The 16,671-nt window shown below is 41.3% G+C and overlaps 4 protein-coding genes across 4 annotated transcripts; 3 read left to right on the top strand and 1 right to left on the bottom strand.

Moving 5' to 3' along the window:
- The first annotated feature begins 655 nt into the window (after window positions 1–655).
- LOC116259940 (transcription termination factor MTERF8, chloroplastic) lies at window positions 656–2,805 on the top strand. The gene is made up of 2 exons (XM_031637954.2): window positions 656–1,110; window positions 1,202–2,805. The coding sequence occupies exons 1-2, from the start codon at window positions 775–777 to the stop codon at window positions 2,528–2,530; spliced, it is 1,665 nt and encodes a 554-aa protein (XP_031493814.1). The 5' UTR covers window positions 656–774; the 3' UTR covers window positions 2,531–2,805.
- Window positions 2,806–6,418: 3,613 nt separating this feature from the next.
- LOC116260285 (tubulin beta chain-like) lies at window positions 6,419–10,158 on the top strand. Its single transcript, XM_031638495.2, has 3 exons — window positions 6,419–7,027; window positions 7,823–8,092; window positions 9,108–10,158. The coding sequence occupies exons 1-3, from the start codon at window positions 6,634–6,636 to the stop codon at window positions 9,776–9,778; spliced, it is 1,335 nt and encodes a 444-aa protein (XP_031494355.1). The 5' UTR covers window positions 6,419–6,633; the 3' UTR covers window positions 9,779–10,158.
- Window positions 10,159–10,968: 810 nt separating this feature from the next.
- Window positions 10,969–13,103, top strand: LOC116259997 (28 kDa ribonucleoprotein, chloroplastic-like). Its single transcript, XM_031638048.2, has 4 exons — window positions 10,969–11,464; window positions 12,138–12,239; window positions 12,327–12,614; window positions 12,781–13,103. The coding sequence occupies exons 1-4, from the start codon at window positions 11,045–11,047 to the stop codon at window positions 12,835–12,837; spliced, it is 867 nt and encodes a 288-aa protein (XP_031493908.1). The 5' UTR covers window positions 10,969–11,044; the 3' UTR covers window positions 12,838–13,103.
- A 1,438-nt stretch (window positions 13,104–14,541) lies between these two features.
- Window positions 14,542–15,979, bottom strand: LOC116261247 (uncharacterized). Its single transcript, XM_031639921.1, has 2 exons — window positions 15,599–15,979; window positions 14,542–15,249 (listed from the first exon to the last, which is right to left on the bottom strand). Exons 1-2 carry the CDS (start codon window positions 15,896–15,898, stop codon window positions 15,160–15,162), a joined length of 390 nt encoding a protein of 129 aa, XP_031495781.1. The 5' UTR covers window positions 15,899–15,979; the 3' UTR covers window positions 14,542–15,159.
- Window positions 15,980–16,671: the final 692 nt, after the last annotated feature.

The following is a 16,671-nucleotide window of genomic DNA, read 5'->3' on the forward strand; positions in this document are numbered from 1 at the left end:
GTAGAGGATGATGGTAAATCGTTTTCAGAGGAAAAGAAGGCTGCACTCGCCAGGTTGGTGGCTTGCCCTCTACTTTAGAAGCATACAAGGACATTTATATATAAAAAAAAAAAAAACATATGTTTCCTATTCACGGGAGCTTTTTAATCTATTTGTATAATACGAAGAAAATTGGTAAAGGCCGTTGGACTGATGCAAAGAGACGCTGCCTCACACTGTATTGGTAGGAGTCCTTTATATGTTAAACAATTGGTTTTTTGAAACTTTATGTTTATCCATAACATTACAAGTTAAATTTGTTGATAGAAACTCTTTCTTTTCTTGCTAACGAGCATAACATAAACATTAATAACCAAGAAAACCAATAAGTGGTTGATGTTATGAAACGGTTGTATTTTGACAAAAACTCATTGTTTCGGCTACCTAACTGAGGAAGCTGCTCACGAGTCACGATCAGAATGACGGAAGAATGGAATAATTCTGGAATTGCAGATTTCAAGAACGAAATAGATTTGCCAAGCACATACATAAAGCAGGTACAATTATCAAAACAAATATAAGTCCGGGACGAATTCGAGAGGAAAGGCCCCAAAATTTTTCAGGGAAAGAAGAAGTTCATTTTCTTCCTCCCTCACGTTTGCTTTCTGCACACACTGTTACCAACTTTTCCTACTTGGAAAAGTCTCGATTGAAAGGACATAGTTTCCTCAGTAGAATACTCGGATTTATCGGATCCTATCTGGATCAGAGTCGGGTCATATCCGACATCGGCACATGCTGACGCCCCTTTTTACTTGGATTCGTTTGTGCTCGATCCATTTTAAAGCCCTGTCCCTGGTCCGAAGGTCGAATCTCCATAGGGCCATTGTTTGCCCAGTGGGCGCTCCCATGGCTTCGTCTTCCTTATCTCTCCCGCGGGTTCTCCCCCCGCCTCCCGTCTCAAGGGCCACCTCTCTCTGCTTCTCCTTGCCTTTCAGACAGAGAGAAGTAGCCGATGCTCTCTCCTTAAACGAGGAGCCAAAATGCATTTCTCCTTTCAGGATTTATCTCCGCACGAGGAGTGTGATGAAGGCTTTATCTTCTTCCTCCTCTTCGTTGGACCTCCTCCCGGTCAAACTTCTTTTATTCGTTCTGTTCTGCAATCAATGGCCTTTTTTGTTTTTTGGTTCCTGACCTCTCTCTCTCTCTCTCTCTCTTTCAGGATTCAGAATCAGGTGTTCTCCTTTTGTTACAGAGGCTTGGACTAGTGGAGAAAGAAGCAGAGCTTCTTATTTCGAAACACCCAAATCTCAGAACTTCGTGTCTGGATTCCATGAGGGCCAAAATTCAGTCCCTGCAGACGATCGGACTGACGGGCAACATACTGGCCCGTATTGTTGTGCGGCGGCCGGAGATTCTCACAGCGCCGGAGATCGACTCCCTAATCGATTTTATCAGCGAAAACTTGGAATGCTTTAGAGGGACTAAGATTGAAAAACTCTTCCTCGCCGCGGACGCCCAGCTTGTCGAGAAGGTTGAGACGCTCCTCGATCGCAGGCTTCTGGGAGGTGAGCTTGCAGGAATTCTGAGCAAGGTCGATTTGAGGAAGCTCTTCTGCGAGAAGACGGTCGAAGAGATTGAAGCAACGATTGCTTTCTTGAAACGCTATCACGTAGGCGACCACCTTCTCCTGATCAAGAAAAGGCCGGCATTGCTAACGTTCGATCTGAAGAACCAATTGGCCCCTAGGGTTGACTTTCTCCAGCGTCTTGCATCTGACGATGAGTCTCTAAGCGTACTCCTGAGCCGATTTCCGGCTGTTTTGTCATATACAGTGGAACACTTGGAGAGCCACTGTGCTTTTTGGAGGAATCTGGGGTTTAGAGACGAGCAAGTTTTCAGATTGATTGAGGTTTATCCCAGTATTTTCAGTGTGAGCAAAGAGCGGAAATTGGAACCAAGAGTTGGTTTTCTAAAATCTTGTGGCTTTAGCAGTAACGACATACACAAGTTTGTGATAAAGTCCCCATTATTCCTGGGCCTCTCTTGCAGGAGAAACCTTTCAAAGAAATTGGCATTCCTGATAAAAATTGGGTATAAGAACAAAACGAAGGAGTTAGCTCTAGCACTGGGGGCTTCCACTAGGACTAGCTGTGAGAACATGCAAAAGGTGGTCGGTGTCTTTTTGAGATACGGTTTCTCTTTTGAAGACTTGTTCTTCATGAGCAGAATTCACCCCCAAATACTTCAATATAACCACAGTTCCTTGGAGAAGAAGATGGATTATTTGATTAATGACATGGGTCGAGAGATTGGGGAGCTGCTGAGCTTTCCTGCATTTTTGGGTTACAAATTGGATGACAGGATAAAGCATAGGCATGAGGCAAGGAAGCAACTAAAAGCCAGAGGGTTGCTGAAGCGTGATCAGTATTCACTGAAGAAACTTCTGAGTGTCTCAAGCAAGAGGTTTCTAAAGCGTGCACGAGAGAAGGAAATGTTGGAGGGAGAAGCTGAGGATTTGGTTGGAGAAGGCAAGCTGGTTGAACGATGACAACCTCTCGAAGCGTTTTGACTTTGTGCCTTCTACTATCTTTAATGATGAAAGATGTGACTCAAATGAAGAGATGGGAGATTGGGAGATTCACGTTCCTGCAACGTGGTAGATGCCTAGGAGTCCCATGGACGACATAACATGTTCTAAATCACTTTTGACTGTAAAGCTGCAGGGTACAGTTACTAAAGTAGTTGCTTTTGTATATGAAGAACGTATTGCTATCCCCAGCAATAATGCAGCCAAACCGTTCTGAAATTTATGGGAATCCTGGTTGGCGAACTAATACACATTCAGGTTATCAGATTCAATAAAGACGACTGAAATTGAACAATTTAAATCAAATGTATGGAGGACATATTAGCATAACATTGTGGTTGTGAAGTACTATGAGCCGAGGCCCCAAAAAAAGATAGACACTCTGTATACTTGCTACAGCGACCAATCAGTGAGCGATAATACGATATTTACAATTGTACCAGTGATATTCAGCCCCCAAAATATAGCACCAAAATTCATTCCAAGTCTGAAAGGCAACCATTCCTCCTTAGTCCTTACCATGACTTCTACATATTTTGGTCATCGTCATCTGCAGCTTGCTTAAAGATCTCGTCCTCTTGTTTTTACTTGCCAATGGCAAGCATGCTCGCTTCCACATGCATATGATGCCTTTCCATGGTGGCAGAGCTGCATGATTTGCGATGCCATGCCATACAAGACACGATCTGATCTAGACGCAGGGCTTCTGTCCCTTGACATTCTTACCAATGATAATGCGGTACCTCATTGCTGCTCAAAATGCCTGCATCAGTATCGACACCTGCATGACGCAAAAAGCATCTTGGCCTTCAGACTTCATATCTTCTTTCAACAAGAACATGAAGAAACAGCAAAATGCTCATTTTGGACGAAAGTTTACCTAACGACGATGTAAATTTGTGCAGATATAGATCACGTAAAAGATGAGTACATCTGAAGGACTGAAAAGTTTCAATCAAGCAAGTTGTAGAATAGATCTGATGCTCTGGAGTCTGGATAGTCCCTTTTCTGTTTTTATCCCCAAAATTGAAAATAAAGAGATGGCATTGAGATTTCTGGCAAACTGCGTGCTCATCCTTCTTGGCATGAAGATCATGATTTAGAGCAAGATGATTAGAAAACGAAAAATGGAAGGCAATGAAAGCTAGCAGCGACAAGAGTGAAGCAAAGAATAGGATTTTCTTTAACATATTCATATAAATAGAAAAGCAGTGAGCCCAAAGCAATGCTTCGGTAGCGGGCTAAGAAGCCCTTAAAGTTCAAAAGACGACTCTAGTTAATCCATAACGGAAGAAACTAACACTGGTGACATCAAGTATAGTTAAAGTTATAGGACAGAATCACAACAATAATATGTATGAAAAAATTTAATACTCTTCTATTTTTTCGAACAGAAAAAACTTTAAAACGTACGTTTCAATTTTATACAGATAAACTCAGTTAATTGCTTAATGTTAGTTGTTTATCTCCTGTTTCGGGTGAAATATATATGATTCCATATCGGACGAATTACAATTTCTTATTGAGTTTGCATTAAATGCAGAGACCTGCATCCATCTCAGCGCCACGTTGAGATAACAGTGACATATAGGCCTTCCATTATACACAATAAATGCCCTCTTTTCAACTGAATCCCCCACCATTCAGACTTATTTTCACTTTTTGCTGCTCCCCAAGTTTCCCTCAGCTGAAGAGTGGGCAGAAACAGGCCTTCATATTATTCAGGAGTACAGGATTCTGTCTTTTACAGTTACTTCTGCATGTATACTTCTTTTTACTTTGCATGCTTGGTGTTTGATACAGCTTGCATAAAGGACCATCATAAGCATGTTGATATGATAACAACACAGTCATAAAGATGCATTGATTTAGAAAATGAATAGTTTTTCCTAATGATCGACATTACCAAACGGCATCAGATGACCGGGAAAATTTTTTTTTTCTTCCCTATTTCAAAGGGTTGCTAACTTGCTACTTTAGTAGGGTGCCACTCATATATCCGAATATTAGTTAAAATGTAATCCTCATATGGTTGAATTTGGAAGCATCTTGATCTAGAGCGGCCACGCTTCCAAAGCATCCAGTTGCAGCCGCAGAAGCAGCTTTTAATAGCTGAAAAATAGGCTTTGGAATCCATAGTACATCACATATGGCATCCTAAATAATCCTTCCATACACTAAGACCCTGGATCCACCATTCTGCCTTTCTATACATCAAGCATTTTCTTGGCGTTACTTTTACACAAGGCAAGGGCCATGGCAGCCAGGGTTCACCCGCTGTTTGGCTCTTCCGTAACAGGCACCATTCCGACCGTAAAAAGGTTTCTCTTTGTAAAAGAAGAAAAGAAGAAAGCAGGCCTACGTCATGGAATACAACGAGAGCAATTTACCGTGGCGTCTTGATGACCGTAAAGTGTTTATTTTGGCCATAGTAAAAGCAAAGGCAATTTCTTTCTTTCTCTTTTTCTAATCATATTGCAGCAGGAAGCCCACAACTTGGAGAACAATTATGGGCGTACAGTCTGTACTACTGACCCAAGTGGGAGTTCACTGCACCAGCTGACTAAAGGCAGGAGGAGCAACCACTCTGGCCATTCTCACCTTGCACGCTAAGAATTTCTCGGGCACTCCACTTCTAGGACAAAGATGAAGATGAGCTTCCTCCCTCCTTTGTCATCTTTCCCCTTTTCTTTCACGCTTCTTATGCACACTTTGCTTTAGATTCTGCAAACCAGCATCTAATTCCGGGACAGTTCGTGGGCAGAAGTAGGGTTGCAAAAGGGGCTCGGATTTTTTATGACGGCTAGATATATATGTTAGCATTCAGATCCCCAGTCTAGTCTAATCTGATAGAAGAGAAAATGGCAAAAAATCTTCAAACGTGAGGTTTATCCAAAGGGGGAAATTGTTTGTCCAGCAAAAGATAAACGAAGTTTAGACAGATTAGCTAATATCTGAGATTAGTTGGGGCTCGCTCGTGCGCCTACTTTTTCCTTTGAGGCACAGATTAACTGTAGGAGAATAAAACCACATTACAGAGTGGAGAAGTCTGGAACCCACCTGATTTCATTTATTACGATCAGAGCACCAAATCATGTCACCTGCACCGGAGAGCAGAAATATAAACTCTAGGCATATGCTTGGCACCCAAACAGGTCAAAGTAAAATGGTGGTCTTCGAATATTAAAAAATGGAGATCAGGGATGCCAATTCTTTATCAAGCAACAGTGCGTTTTTACACCCTGAAAATTTGTCTGAAACAATTTAAAAACGTTGAGCACTGAGAGAGGCGTAAGGTAGTTGGTCAGTTTGTAGAAACTCAATCATCAATTTGATTTGATTTTCATAGATGCTATTTCTTTAGACTGCAAACAATAGATGCAATGCTCTCTAATTATTTAGTGTTCTAATTTTCAACAAGACAAACTTTGAACAAAGAACAGGAAGAAGAAGGGAACGGTTTCGACCTCACATCAAATTACTAAATTTAAAAACTTTTAGATTTGGAAGACCCTTTATGCCTAAATCCGGCCGACCAGCTTGCCTTTGGCGTTATGCAGACTGACTTCAGGAAGATCCAGGTGGCCGGAGCTTCAGTTGGCCTCATCAGATGACAACTTGTCAGTCATTTGGAGTTGTAAGTTCATTTTTCCTTTCGACACGTGTCTCACCCAGATTTGGAATGACCAAGTTCACTCATTTAACCGTTCATCTGCTCTTTTAAATTTACGAGTTACCGAACTCCATCAGCTCCCACCATGGATGGACGGCTGTGATTGCGCGACAGCGAAAGAAAGACACGAGCCGGGGTTATGTCCGTGAGATGGAAAGGCTATTTATTGAACGCCCATCGGGAAAGCCAGGTCTCAGAGACTCAGTGAGCACGCAGAAAGCCACAGCTCTCTCCTCCCCCACTCCCCAATCTACTCTGTTTCTAGGGCTAAGGTTTCGCCCCCCGCTTAACTCGTTATTGCTCTCGTTCCTACCGTTTTAAGGTTTTAGCTGGGGTTGTTTGAGTTCTTCGCCGTCGGGAACCCCGCGCTCGTAGTCCCTTTCCGGCGAGAATGAGAGAAATCCTTCACATCCAGGGTGGCCAGTGCGGCAACCAGATCGGCGCAAAATTCTGGGAGGTGATCTGCGACGAGCACGGCATCGATGCCGTTGGATCCTACCACGGTGACTCCGAGCTTCAACTCGAGCGCATCAACGTCTACTACAATGAAGCCAGCGGGGGCCGCTACGTTCCTCGGGCGATCCTCATGGATCTCGAGCCGGGGACGATGGATAGCGTTAGATCCGGGCCTTACGGTCAACTTTTCCGGCCGGATAACTTTGTTTTTGGTCAGACCGGCGCCGGGAACAACTGGGCGAAGGGGCACTACACGGAGGGGGCCGAGCTCATAGATGCAGTGCTCGATGTTGTCAGGAAGGAAGCGGAGAATTGTGATTGCCTTCAAGGTCAGATATGAACCGGGTTCCTTCTTTACTTTAAGAAGATTTGAGATTTTGTTCAATTTTGCTTCCGAATTTCTTTTTTTCTTATGGGTTTTCTGAATGGTAAAAAAGCAAATGTAACACCCCAAAAAGTCCGTTTTGGGGTTAGAATAGGGGCTGGTCGGCATCACCTCTCGTTTAGGGGCGAGATCGAGACCGGAGCTCTGGAGGGCGGGATCGAGACGGGAAACCGGAGCTCTGAAGTGAGTCGAGTCATTACAGGAAAAATGGCGGTTTGGAGTTCCAGTTGAAAAAATGACGTGTTTCTCACACGTCCTTATTTTCCTTTTATGGATTGTGTATCAATGAAACGTGAAAAGATGAGTTTTAAATGGCAAAAAAAGAGAAAACATGGCGCTTTCGAGTTCCATTTAAACAAGTGACATGTTTTTCACAAGTCGTTGTTAAGCATTTATTAAGCTGCACGTTAAGATTGTTTTCATCAACCATTCTTATTAAAGTACAATTCTCCTGCGACAAATTTGGTAGGAAACAAAATTTTATTGTTATTATCTTTTGGTTCTTATAAATTTTCATATTTCTTTACTATATTCTTTTTCTACTGTTTTAAGGCTTAAGCTGCCATTTCCCGTTATAAAATCATTAACAATAATTACATTACCCTGTTTATCCTGAGTGTAACCGAATGTTCCATTATAATTGCTTCTTAAGTCTTTATTAATTGATCTGTCTGAAGGAGCAGAATTTGGGTTCTTTCTCAACTTTTGGTGTTTTCTTCTTATTCTTCTTACCAAGCAGGCTTTCAAGTGTGCCATTCTCTTGGAGGAGGAACTGGTTCAGGCATGGGAACTCTTCTAATCTCAAAGATTAGGGAGGAGTATCCTGATAGAATGATGCTTACCTTCTCTGTTTTCCCATCACCCAAGGTTTCGGACACGGTGGTGGAACCATACAATGCAACTCTCTCTGTGCATCAGTTGGTTGAGAATGCTGATGAATGCATGGTTCTTGACAACGAGGCTCTGTATGACATCTGCTTCAGAACCCTTAAACTTACTACTCCCACTTGTAAGAACTCTCTCTATATTTATTTGGTTCTTCAAGTAATGTGATTACTGCTTGTCTCTGATGATCTGTTATATGCATAGCTTATAGCAATAGTGTTGCTTTAATTTATTGCTTCATTCATGTTCTAACTCGTCGATCATTTCTTAGAATAAGTATATTTTTACAAGATACAAGGGAAAATACTTCTAAGTATTTTTTGTCAGTTTTTTTCCTTTTTGACAAGAAAAGTTGACTGCAGTTATCTTTTTCTGTTGTTCATCCATCTGTGCTTCTTTTCCTTTCCCGTAGGGCTTAGTATGGACATCAGGCTTTCAAATGACTTAGCATGACTATTGTAACTCTTAAATATGTACAGTCCTTCGGCCGAACATTCATCTTTTGTTCACCAGATCAAGTGAAATAAATGTATTCATGCATTGCATATATTGAAATTGTCAATTCAATATATTGTTGGACTTTATAACTTTAAGCTGCTGACTGTGTATATACTACTAGATACTCACGCCCTGTGTATCTCCTCTTCTTTTCTTTCACATTTTCGCATTTTTTTCCTCTTTTTTTTTCAATTTAACCATTTTCTTATGTTCACTTAAAGTGGCTATGAATAATCACCACGAACCTTTTTATGCACTAATTAGCTATGAAGCATTTTGCTGGTCATAGCAGCTATATTTTTAAGAGATCTAAGAGAAGATTGATTTACTGAGGCAATCTTTTCTTGGAGATCATGAAAAAACAAAAATGTTTCTCCAGAAAAAGAAAGTAACTAAAATAGCTGAAATGATGGCTGTGCCATGGGCTATTTCTTTAAATGATTCTTTGAAAAATGTGACAAGAATTTAACTATATTTTACAATCGTATGTCTTCAGTCGGATAAAGTGGTAAAAACTAGGTTGGTATAGTTTCTTTCACTAGCCATTTTTTGGAATGGTTATGTTGGTGATGATGAGGTACGAGGAAAGTTCACGATTTCTTTTCTAGTATGGCTGACATGAATGTGCTTCAATCTTGCAGTTGGTGATCTTAATCATTTGATCTCTGCAACCATGAGCGGTGTCACTTGCTGTTTAAGATTCCCAGGGCAACTGAACTCTGACCTGAGAAAATTAGCTGTGAACCTGATCCCGTTTCCTCGCCTCCATTTCTTTATGGTTGGCTTCGCACCCCTCACTTCACGTGGCTCCCAAGTTTATCGCTCTTTAACTGTTCCTGAACTCACCCAACAAATGTGGGATTCCAAAAACATGATGTGTGCGGCTGATCCCCGGCATGGCCGTTATCTTACTGCTTCTGCAATGTTTCGTGGTCGCATGAGCACCAAAGAGGTGGACGAGCAGATGCTTAATGTGCAAAACAAGAACTCATCTTACTTTGTTGAGTGGATCCCAAATAACGTGAAATCTAGTGTATGTGACATCCCACCCAAGGGATTGAAGATGGCATCTACATTCATCGGCAATTCTACTTCGATTCAGGAGATGTTCCGTCGTGTGAGTGAGCAGTTCACTGCCATGTTTAGAAGGAAAGCTTTTCTGCACTGGTATACTGGTGAAGGAATGGATGAAATGGAATTCACAGAAGCTGAGAGCAACATGAATGATCTTGTCTCCGAGTACCAGCAATATCAAGACGCTACTGCTGATGATGATGATGAATATGAAGAGGAACAAGAGGCCGAATCATGAGTATCATATTGCGGTGCTAATGTAAAGTTGGTCTTTAGGCGTATTCTACCGGCAATCTCTGATTGGATTTTCCTGGGTCTTGTTTGCTGGAGCTTTCGACTGCAGAAGTCTTTTGGATTGTTGTTTCCATTTACGTCCGTCTTTGTGAAGTGGTCTTGTGTATTCTTCTTGAGCATTATTGATGGCTGTATGTAATTAGTGTTCAGGTACCTCTTGCCTTGTTTGCGCCCCTGACTTCTTTTGCTGCCGTGTTTTTTGTATGCAGTTGTTTTCATCTTTGTAAAGTACAAGCCCTACTATTGTGTGGTTGTATACCAGTTTGCAGTAGAATGTTGTAGTTGAGACCTAAAAGGATCTAAGCTTTTCATTTTCTCATTTTCCCTTTTGCCTCTTGTCCGAGTAAATGGTGGATTGTGGGGAATGAATGTGGCCTCTGCTGTCACATGGCCTGCATGTACGTCGACACACGATGTAATACATCAGCAGACCTAACTTGCGGAAGCAATACCAAAGAGTGCTTACCGCACCTCATATGGAATGAGTGGATCTATTATGTATTCACCGTTTCTGGTATGTACCAGTAACTCCATATCCATGTTTTCAGAAAGAAATTTCCTATTAGGAGAAACAGCACGAAAAAGGGTATACTTCACATCTTATAATATAATTGGATCTCTATGCATTAAAGCTTTTGGTATATATCAGTAACTGCAGATCCATGTTTTCAAAAAAGTCTAGAACTACGGCAAATGTCACAAATATCTACATTAAGCTCAAATTCGTGCCACTTAATTTGTTTTCAGAAACGGACATCGGGTTCAAAGAAAATTTGAGGTACGAAATTATCATGATTGTTGAATTGACTCGGTGAGCTTTTTTACTCTTTTTTTGTTCTTCTATAATATTGTTCACTTTGTAACATATTTTATGTACACCAATATTACTAGTCCAGTGATTTCTAAAAAGAGAGAAGCAAACATATAAGTTGTTCAAATAAAGAACCCAGCTTGCAGATTATCTAATTTAGCCCGGTTCGTTGTAAGTCACGTCTCATAAAGATAGTCGTAAGGCTTCAACGAAGTTCAAGAAAGGTTGGTCCCACGTCCTTATATCTGAAACCATTGGATTTCGAATCGGGCGGCTCTAAAGAACTAATTTCTGAGAGGTCCCACCGCACTCTATCCGGTTCCTCCTCTTGTCCCTTCCTTTTCTCTCCCGCGGCATTTCGCCCACAGTCGGAGACGGTCTCCTCAAGTGCCTTCTGCCATGGCAGCATCCTCTTGCTTCTCCTCTTTCTGCCCCTTCCAAACAACTAGAAGCCATTCCCTCTACCCCTCCCCGTCATCTCGTGGATTCCTTAGGTTGTCATCTTCCTCTTGCCCCTCTCTTCCGCCCACCATCTTCGCATCCTCAGCCCGGCAGTCCGCTTCTTCCGGCTCTCAGTACTCCCTTACTGTGTTTCCCGTCATTAATATTAAGAGGCTGTCCAAGATTCTAGCTGTCGTTGAGGAGAAACCGACGGTGGAAACATCGGTGCCTGAGGAATCGACGCCAGAGGCCGTGGAGGAGGCATTACCAAGAGAATCTCGACCATTTAGACTCTATGTCTGCAATCTCCCTGAAAGTACTGACGTTGCTGAGCTATCGGAATTGTTCAAGCCATATGGGTCGGTGCTATCGGTAGAGGTATGTGGTGCTTCGTTTTCCTTTTATAATGCTTAGTGTTAGAGGTATGCCAGCGAAGGAACTCTAAGAGAATACCCAAATTACTTTGTAGGTGAATTCTTTCTTGCCTCTTGAATCAAGGTATTTAGGCTGAATCTCATGAGTTCATATGTACTAGAAATGCATCTAAGGCAATGCAGGAAAATGCTGTAGACTCTTGATCGACTTGTTTTATGGCCTTCTGTTGGAATTCTGTCTGTTGGCCAATTTTGTGATTAAATGCTTAATCAGTGCAAGAAATGTTGAAATGAGACGATCAAGCTTTTGGTTTCATTTTCTGGAACTTTTTTTTTGTGGCTTTCAGAATGGTTAGTTTACTGGAAGCAGGATATGCTTTTCTTTCTTTAGCTAAAAGGTTTCTGATAAAACAGGAAACTTGTTTTAGCTCAAATAGATCCAAACTAGTGGACAATCAGATTTTTTTTTTTTAATTTTTCCTGTTTATGCATTCATGATGTTGCTAATGTTGTTACCAACCTGATGTTTGTCGTTATATTTAAACAATTTGGATTATTTGATCTATTGACTTAGAGAAAATATGAAGTTTGATGGGGGAATGAAGCTCGACACTTCTTCATGCACTTCCAGTTTTCAGTATTTAGAAATTTTATATTTGATTTGCCCACCAATGCAGGTTTCTCGAAATGCTGAGTCTGGGAAAAGTCGAGGATCTGGTTATGTTACAATGAGTTCAAGAGACGAGGCTAAAGATGCACTTTCTGCATTGGATAGAACTGTGAGTCACAAAATTGTAAGCTTGAGATGAACGTTAGGTGTATTTTCTTGTTTTTATAATTAATTTCTTTCCATTATGCTGTCGTAGGATCTTGGTGGTCGAGATTTATGTGTGAGATATGCTCCTCCTGCTTCTCCCAGAACAAAAGAACCTCCTAAACAGAACTTTATCCTTGAGAGTCCTCATAAGCTCTATGTTGGCAATCTTGCATGGTCGGTGAGACCTGAGCACTTGAAGGAGCACTTTAGTCAATATGGAACTGTAGTTAGTGCCAGAATACTGTACGATCGCAAATTGGGGAAAAATCGTGTATATGGTTTTCTGTCTTTTTCATCTGCTGAAGTGCTTGAGGCTGCAAAAGCTTCAGATGGAGTGGTAATATATCTCAATTCTATGCTTTCAAAATAATAGATATTCTGTGCCTCTTTGAAGCTAGTAAAGTTTGAGATTTCTTTCTGTTTGTCCATTCTGTTTTCTGAGTTCCATCTAGACTATATACCCGCTCATTTTAATTGCTTAAGATCTTTCCTGTAAAGTGCAGGAGTTCCATGGTCGTACAATGTTAGTTAGAGGAACCATTTCAAAGGGCGAGACATAGCAATTCACTAGCTATTCTGGAAGAACCTTTTTCTGAATGACGCATTCTAAAGAGAGAAGGTTGTAGGAATCTTGCTTCCCCTCTTGCATCCATCACAAAGAAGCCAGATCAGGTACTTAATTGTACACTATTATGCTTGAGTTACCAAGTATTGTGAAGTAGCCAATATTGAAATTTTGAAATTTGCTCGTATATATTGTGGCATTGAATGAAGAGAGCATACACAGATGTTGGATGACATTACTGAAACAAAGTTTAGTTCTACAGTCTTTGTGGGATTTTGTTTGCTTTTAATTCTCTCTAGTTCATGTGTACCGTAATGCAGTATAAAAAGGAAGATATTTCTTTCGGTCCTGATCGTTACTGAAATGAAGTTGAGCATTGGACACGGGTTTGCTTGCTGAGATTGCTAAGAAATGAGACATTATGCTTCTCATACAGGAAGGAAAACAAAATGTTTTCTTTCTCTATATGAATTTTCACACTTCTCTTCTCTTTACCCCTGGTTAATGTTATTCTTCAACTGAAAGAATGTGAAGGTGGATGTTTGAGCAAGTGGTAAACGTTTGCAATCAGAGCAAGTGATGAATAATCAATGTTGGGGTGCCTTGATTTACGATTGGAGATTTTTAGCCTGCTGGAACAATGTCAGAGGAGGTAAATCGAAGGCTTCGCTTGGGTCCTGGATTTTAAGTGGAGGTAGGGTGGGGAAATAAAGGTTCAACTTCCCCCTACTGTCTTGCTGTTTGAGAGCACTGATTTCGGACGTGCAAGTGGAGGTGGCCTGCCTATGTCTCCTTTTCAAATTTGCTGTTGGAAGGGTCTAGTTAACTTCATTTCTACTGCTTGTTCTCTTCTCCACTTCACCTTTTGCTGTAATAGGCTCCCTTAATCAGTCCCGTGTTTTTTCGTTGTCGATGGCTAGCATGAGCAAAGGGGAGAGTGGCTAAATTTCAGGCGTTTAATCCAAATATGTTTCTCATCATAAACGAAAATGGGTTGATATGTGATATCGAACAATTCTACGACTGGTTCCCTGCTTGTCTCGTAGCATAATTTACTTTGAGGGGATGTTTGGAAGTTTGTTTGCTGGTTGATATTCTCAGAGTGTGCTGTTTTGGATGAAATTATTTCACCCTATGTAAGTTGCTTTCACTTGCAGGAAAAAAATTTCTAGGCAAATTTCTATAAGAAATTTGTAGGATTTTTCTTGATTTTCAGTCTGATTCGGACATGAGAGGTCTGACTATTTTTCATCAGAATTATTCACTCAGTACGACACCAAACATGTCCCAAAGTATTTCATGCTATCAAATGCCCTCCAAAGGTGCAGCTAACCTCAGGTTGATAAAGAGTCAGGTTGATAATCCACGCGATTTGGAGTCATCGATCTCAGCGGATGTCCTAAATGCTAATGCAGTTAACAACTAATGACTTTTGGGTTTGGAGGAGTACCAAATTTATGTCCACATCCAAGTTCAACAGCGTATTCTCCCTGTCAACTCTTGCTCTCGCTTAAGGTGTGAGTTCAGATTGAAACCGCTGATGCCAACGCATAATCTTGATGTTTCCAAGCGGACAAGGAAGATCAAGGTTTTTAGTAACTGGATGCTTGGAGCCGAGAGAAGCTTTTAATGAACGGAAAGATAATTTTAAGATTGGGTCTTGAATTTACTTTTTCATGTCTAAATTTAGATTTCATTGAATAGTTTATATTTAACTTGCAACGCGGAGATCATTTCATTTTCTGGATGAGAATGAAGATGGACTCCAGCTCCTCAACTTCTAGTTTCCATCTATATAATGACTTCATTTTCAAACCTGGGCATCTCATGTCAGCCCATCACCCAAAAACTTTTGGTTAATGAAAACCGCTGCCACTTCTTTCCAACTGCGGAAGAGTGTGAAACAAACTAAAGTATGCGTGGACAACGTCTGTCGGCCACCGTCTAATTTGAAGCCAATCAACGGCAAACCCCATACGTTGAAGTCCACTTCCTCAATTGTCCAACTCTCCTCCATCCTCGTTTTGTGTCCTGTGGAAGAGTGACCGTACCTAAAAAGGGTGACCACGGTATGACCACTGTGTGCAATGTTCACCCCATCAACAAATCTATAGTCCTCTATCAAGGACTCCATGCTTGTTTTCCAGAACACACTGTCATTCCCTTTCCCCTTCCCTTTCATTCTGAGCAAATGGGTGTCCTCGAATTGGAGGAGGAGACCTGTTCTTTGGCTGAAATAACCCCACATTGTGTGGTGGATTATGTCGAAGCTGCTCCTGCTCCGAGCCTTTAGTGTCTGGGCTCCTGCTTCCAACTTTCAAATAAAGCAGCCCTCGTTGTTGATTAACTTCTCTCCTATGCAGACCGCGTTGGAGAATAGGCTGGCCGTGGTCCTTGGATCAAGACCCTGCAGAACAAGTTACATAGGCCATCTTACATGAGGATTCTTATTCTAACCACTTCGCATATGAAGGCTGTTAGTTATTAAATAATTTGGAGGATTCTTATATACACACACACACACACAAATGAAGGCTCTATCGTCCAAACGTTTTGAGTAAAATTATGATCCATGGCCAAAAATAAACTGAAGAAAAAATCAGAGGCTGCAAAACTGCAGTCGCACAAAAAGACCTGCCCAGTTTTTATAATCAAATGCAGAAGACGAAACCACAATCATTGGCATAAACCGCGGACAGCAACTTTGTGAAGATTCAACCATATTCAGAAAGCAAGACAACTGATGAAATTCTTACGATGGGATGATTTTTTATGGAATCATTGGGAGGTTGCTCATTCTGAACAGGCAGCGGGATCAACGGCGCACCAACAACATTGAGGAGAAGTGGGAGCTCGGAGTCACCACCAGCACCAGGTAGAGGTGCTGCCGGTCTAACCACAGAGACTTGTGAACATTTCATCCACGTCTTGACGTTGCTCCATGAATTTGATTTCGTGGATCCGTCCATTGGGTTGAATATCTCCTCCGGAATTGGAACCTCAAGTACCGTGTCAAGTCCATCTTCTCTGTCGAGGTTCGGGAGCAGTTTCCTCATTGAAACGTCCAGCACCGTCACCTGCAACACCACCTCCTTCCTCTCCCCTCCGTTGTTCGCCTTCCAAGATGGAAAGGCAGGGGAAAAAGACACTTCTTCATACCCATGTGGCTCCCCTTATTTTATGGTCCTATGAAATTGAATGGGTGGAGGAGAGTCGAATGGATCCGTTCCATGGTTTTTGGGGGCCATTTAAACGTGTCCACGTTTCCAAGTTGCAGGGAGAAACCCGATTATAACAAAATATATAAATAATATTTATAAATGTATAAAATTATAATAAAATATTGCTATTGACTTGTACAGGGGCTTTTGTTGCATATATTTTTTTGGTTTGGAGTGCGACGATATACGTTAATTTCGACTTTTGCTTGTATAAATGAAGTGGTTTAATGAGTTGCTTAATTCTGCACATATAATAAACTCGGTACTTAAATAGAATAGCACTTATTATCTGTCTAGGACATGCCGAACCATGCGCTAACTAGGCTGACTTGTGCCGTAAGATCGAACCATACACCGTGTAGGCACAAAATTCACGGGTGTTTGTGCACCTCGCTACACTCCATGGTATAATACATGGTTTTTTCTCAAATGGCGTCCTCACAAAAGTTTTTGATGAACTTTGTTGGTAGTCTTCGACTGGATGTGGTATTTCAGATTTGCTTTTTGATGCAAAGGTAGAATACTTTACGTCAAGAAAAGCAATTTATTTCACGGCTGTCCATCATCAGTTTTTAAGTTCAGTGAAGTGACGGTTGCAGCACGAAACA

Source organism: Nymphaea colorata, chromosome 9 (assembly GCF_008831285.2).
Source record: "Nymphaea colorata isolate Beijing-Zhang1983 chromosome 9, ASM883128v2, whole genome shotgun sequence".
Classification (NCBI taxonomy): Eukaryota; Viridiplantae; Streptophyta; class Magnoliopsida; order Nymphaeales; family Nymphaeaceae; genus Nymphaea; species Nymphaea colorata.

What these genes read in the sequence shown, in the direction of transcription:
- LOC116259997 (XM_031638048.2), top strand. Translation starts at nt 11,045, where the DNA reads ATGGCAGCATCCTCTTGCTTCTCCTCTTTCTGCCCCTTCCAAACAACT. An exon ending in GGTCGGTGCTATCGGTAGAG is followed by an intron (nt 11,465 to 12,137) that starts GTATGTGGTGCT and finishes CCACCAATGCAG; the next exon opens with GTTTCTCGAAATGCTGAGTC. An exon ending in TTTCTGCATTGGATAGAACT is followed by an intron (nt 12,240 to 12,326) that starts GTGAGTCACAAA and finishes ATGCTGTCGTAG; the next exon opens with GATCTTGGTGGTCGAGATTT.
- LOC116261247 (XM_031639921.1), bottom strand. Translation starts at nt 15,898, where the DNA reads ATGAGGAAACTGCTCCCGAACCTCGACAGAGAAGATGGACTTGACACG. An exon ending in CCATAAAAAATCATCCCATC is followed by an intron (nt 15,250 to 15,598) that starts GTAAGAATTTCA and finishes CTTGTTCTGCAG; the next exon opens with GGTCTTGATCCAAGGACCAC.
- LOC116260285 (XM_031638495.2), top strand. Translation starts at nt 6,634, where the DNA reads ATGAGAGAAATCCTTCACATCCAGGGTGGCCAGTGCGGCAACCAGATC. An exon ending in GAATTGTGATTGCCTTCAAG is followed by an intron (nt 7,028 to 7,822) that starts GTCAGATATGAA and finishes CTTACCAAGCAG; the next exon opens with GCTTTCAAGTGTGCCATTCT. An exon ending in TAAACTTACTACTCCCACTT is followed by an intron (nt 8,093 to 9,107) that starts GTAAGAACTCTC and finishes TCAATCTTGCAG; the next exon opens with TTGGTGATCTTAATCATTTG.
- LOC116259940 (XM_031637954.2), top strand. Translation starts at nt 775, where the DNA reads ATGCTGACGCCCCTTTTTACTTGGATTCGTTTGTGCTCGATCCATTTT. An exon ending in CTTCGTTGGACCTCCTCCCG is followed by an intron (nt 1,111 to 1,201) that starts GTCAAACTTCTT and finishes TCTCTCTTTCAG; the next exon opens with GATTCAGAATCAGGTGTTCT.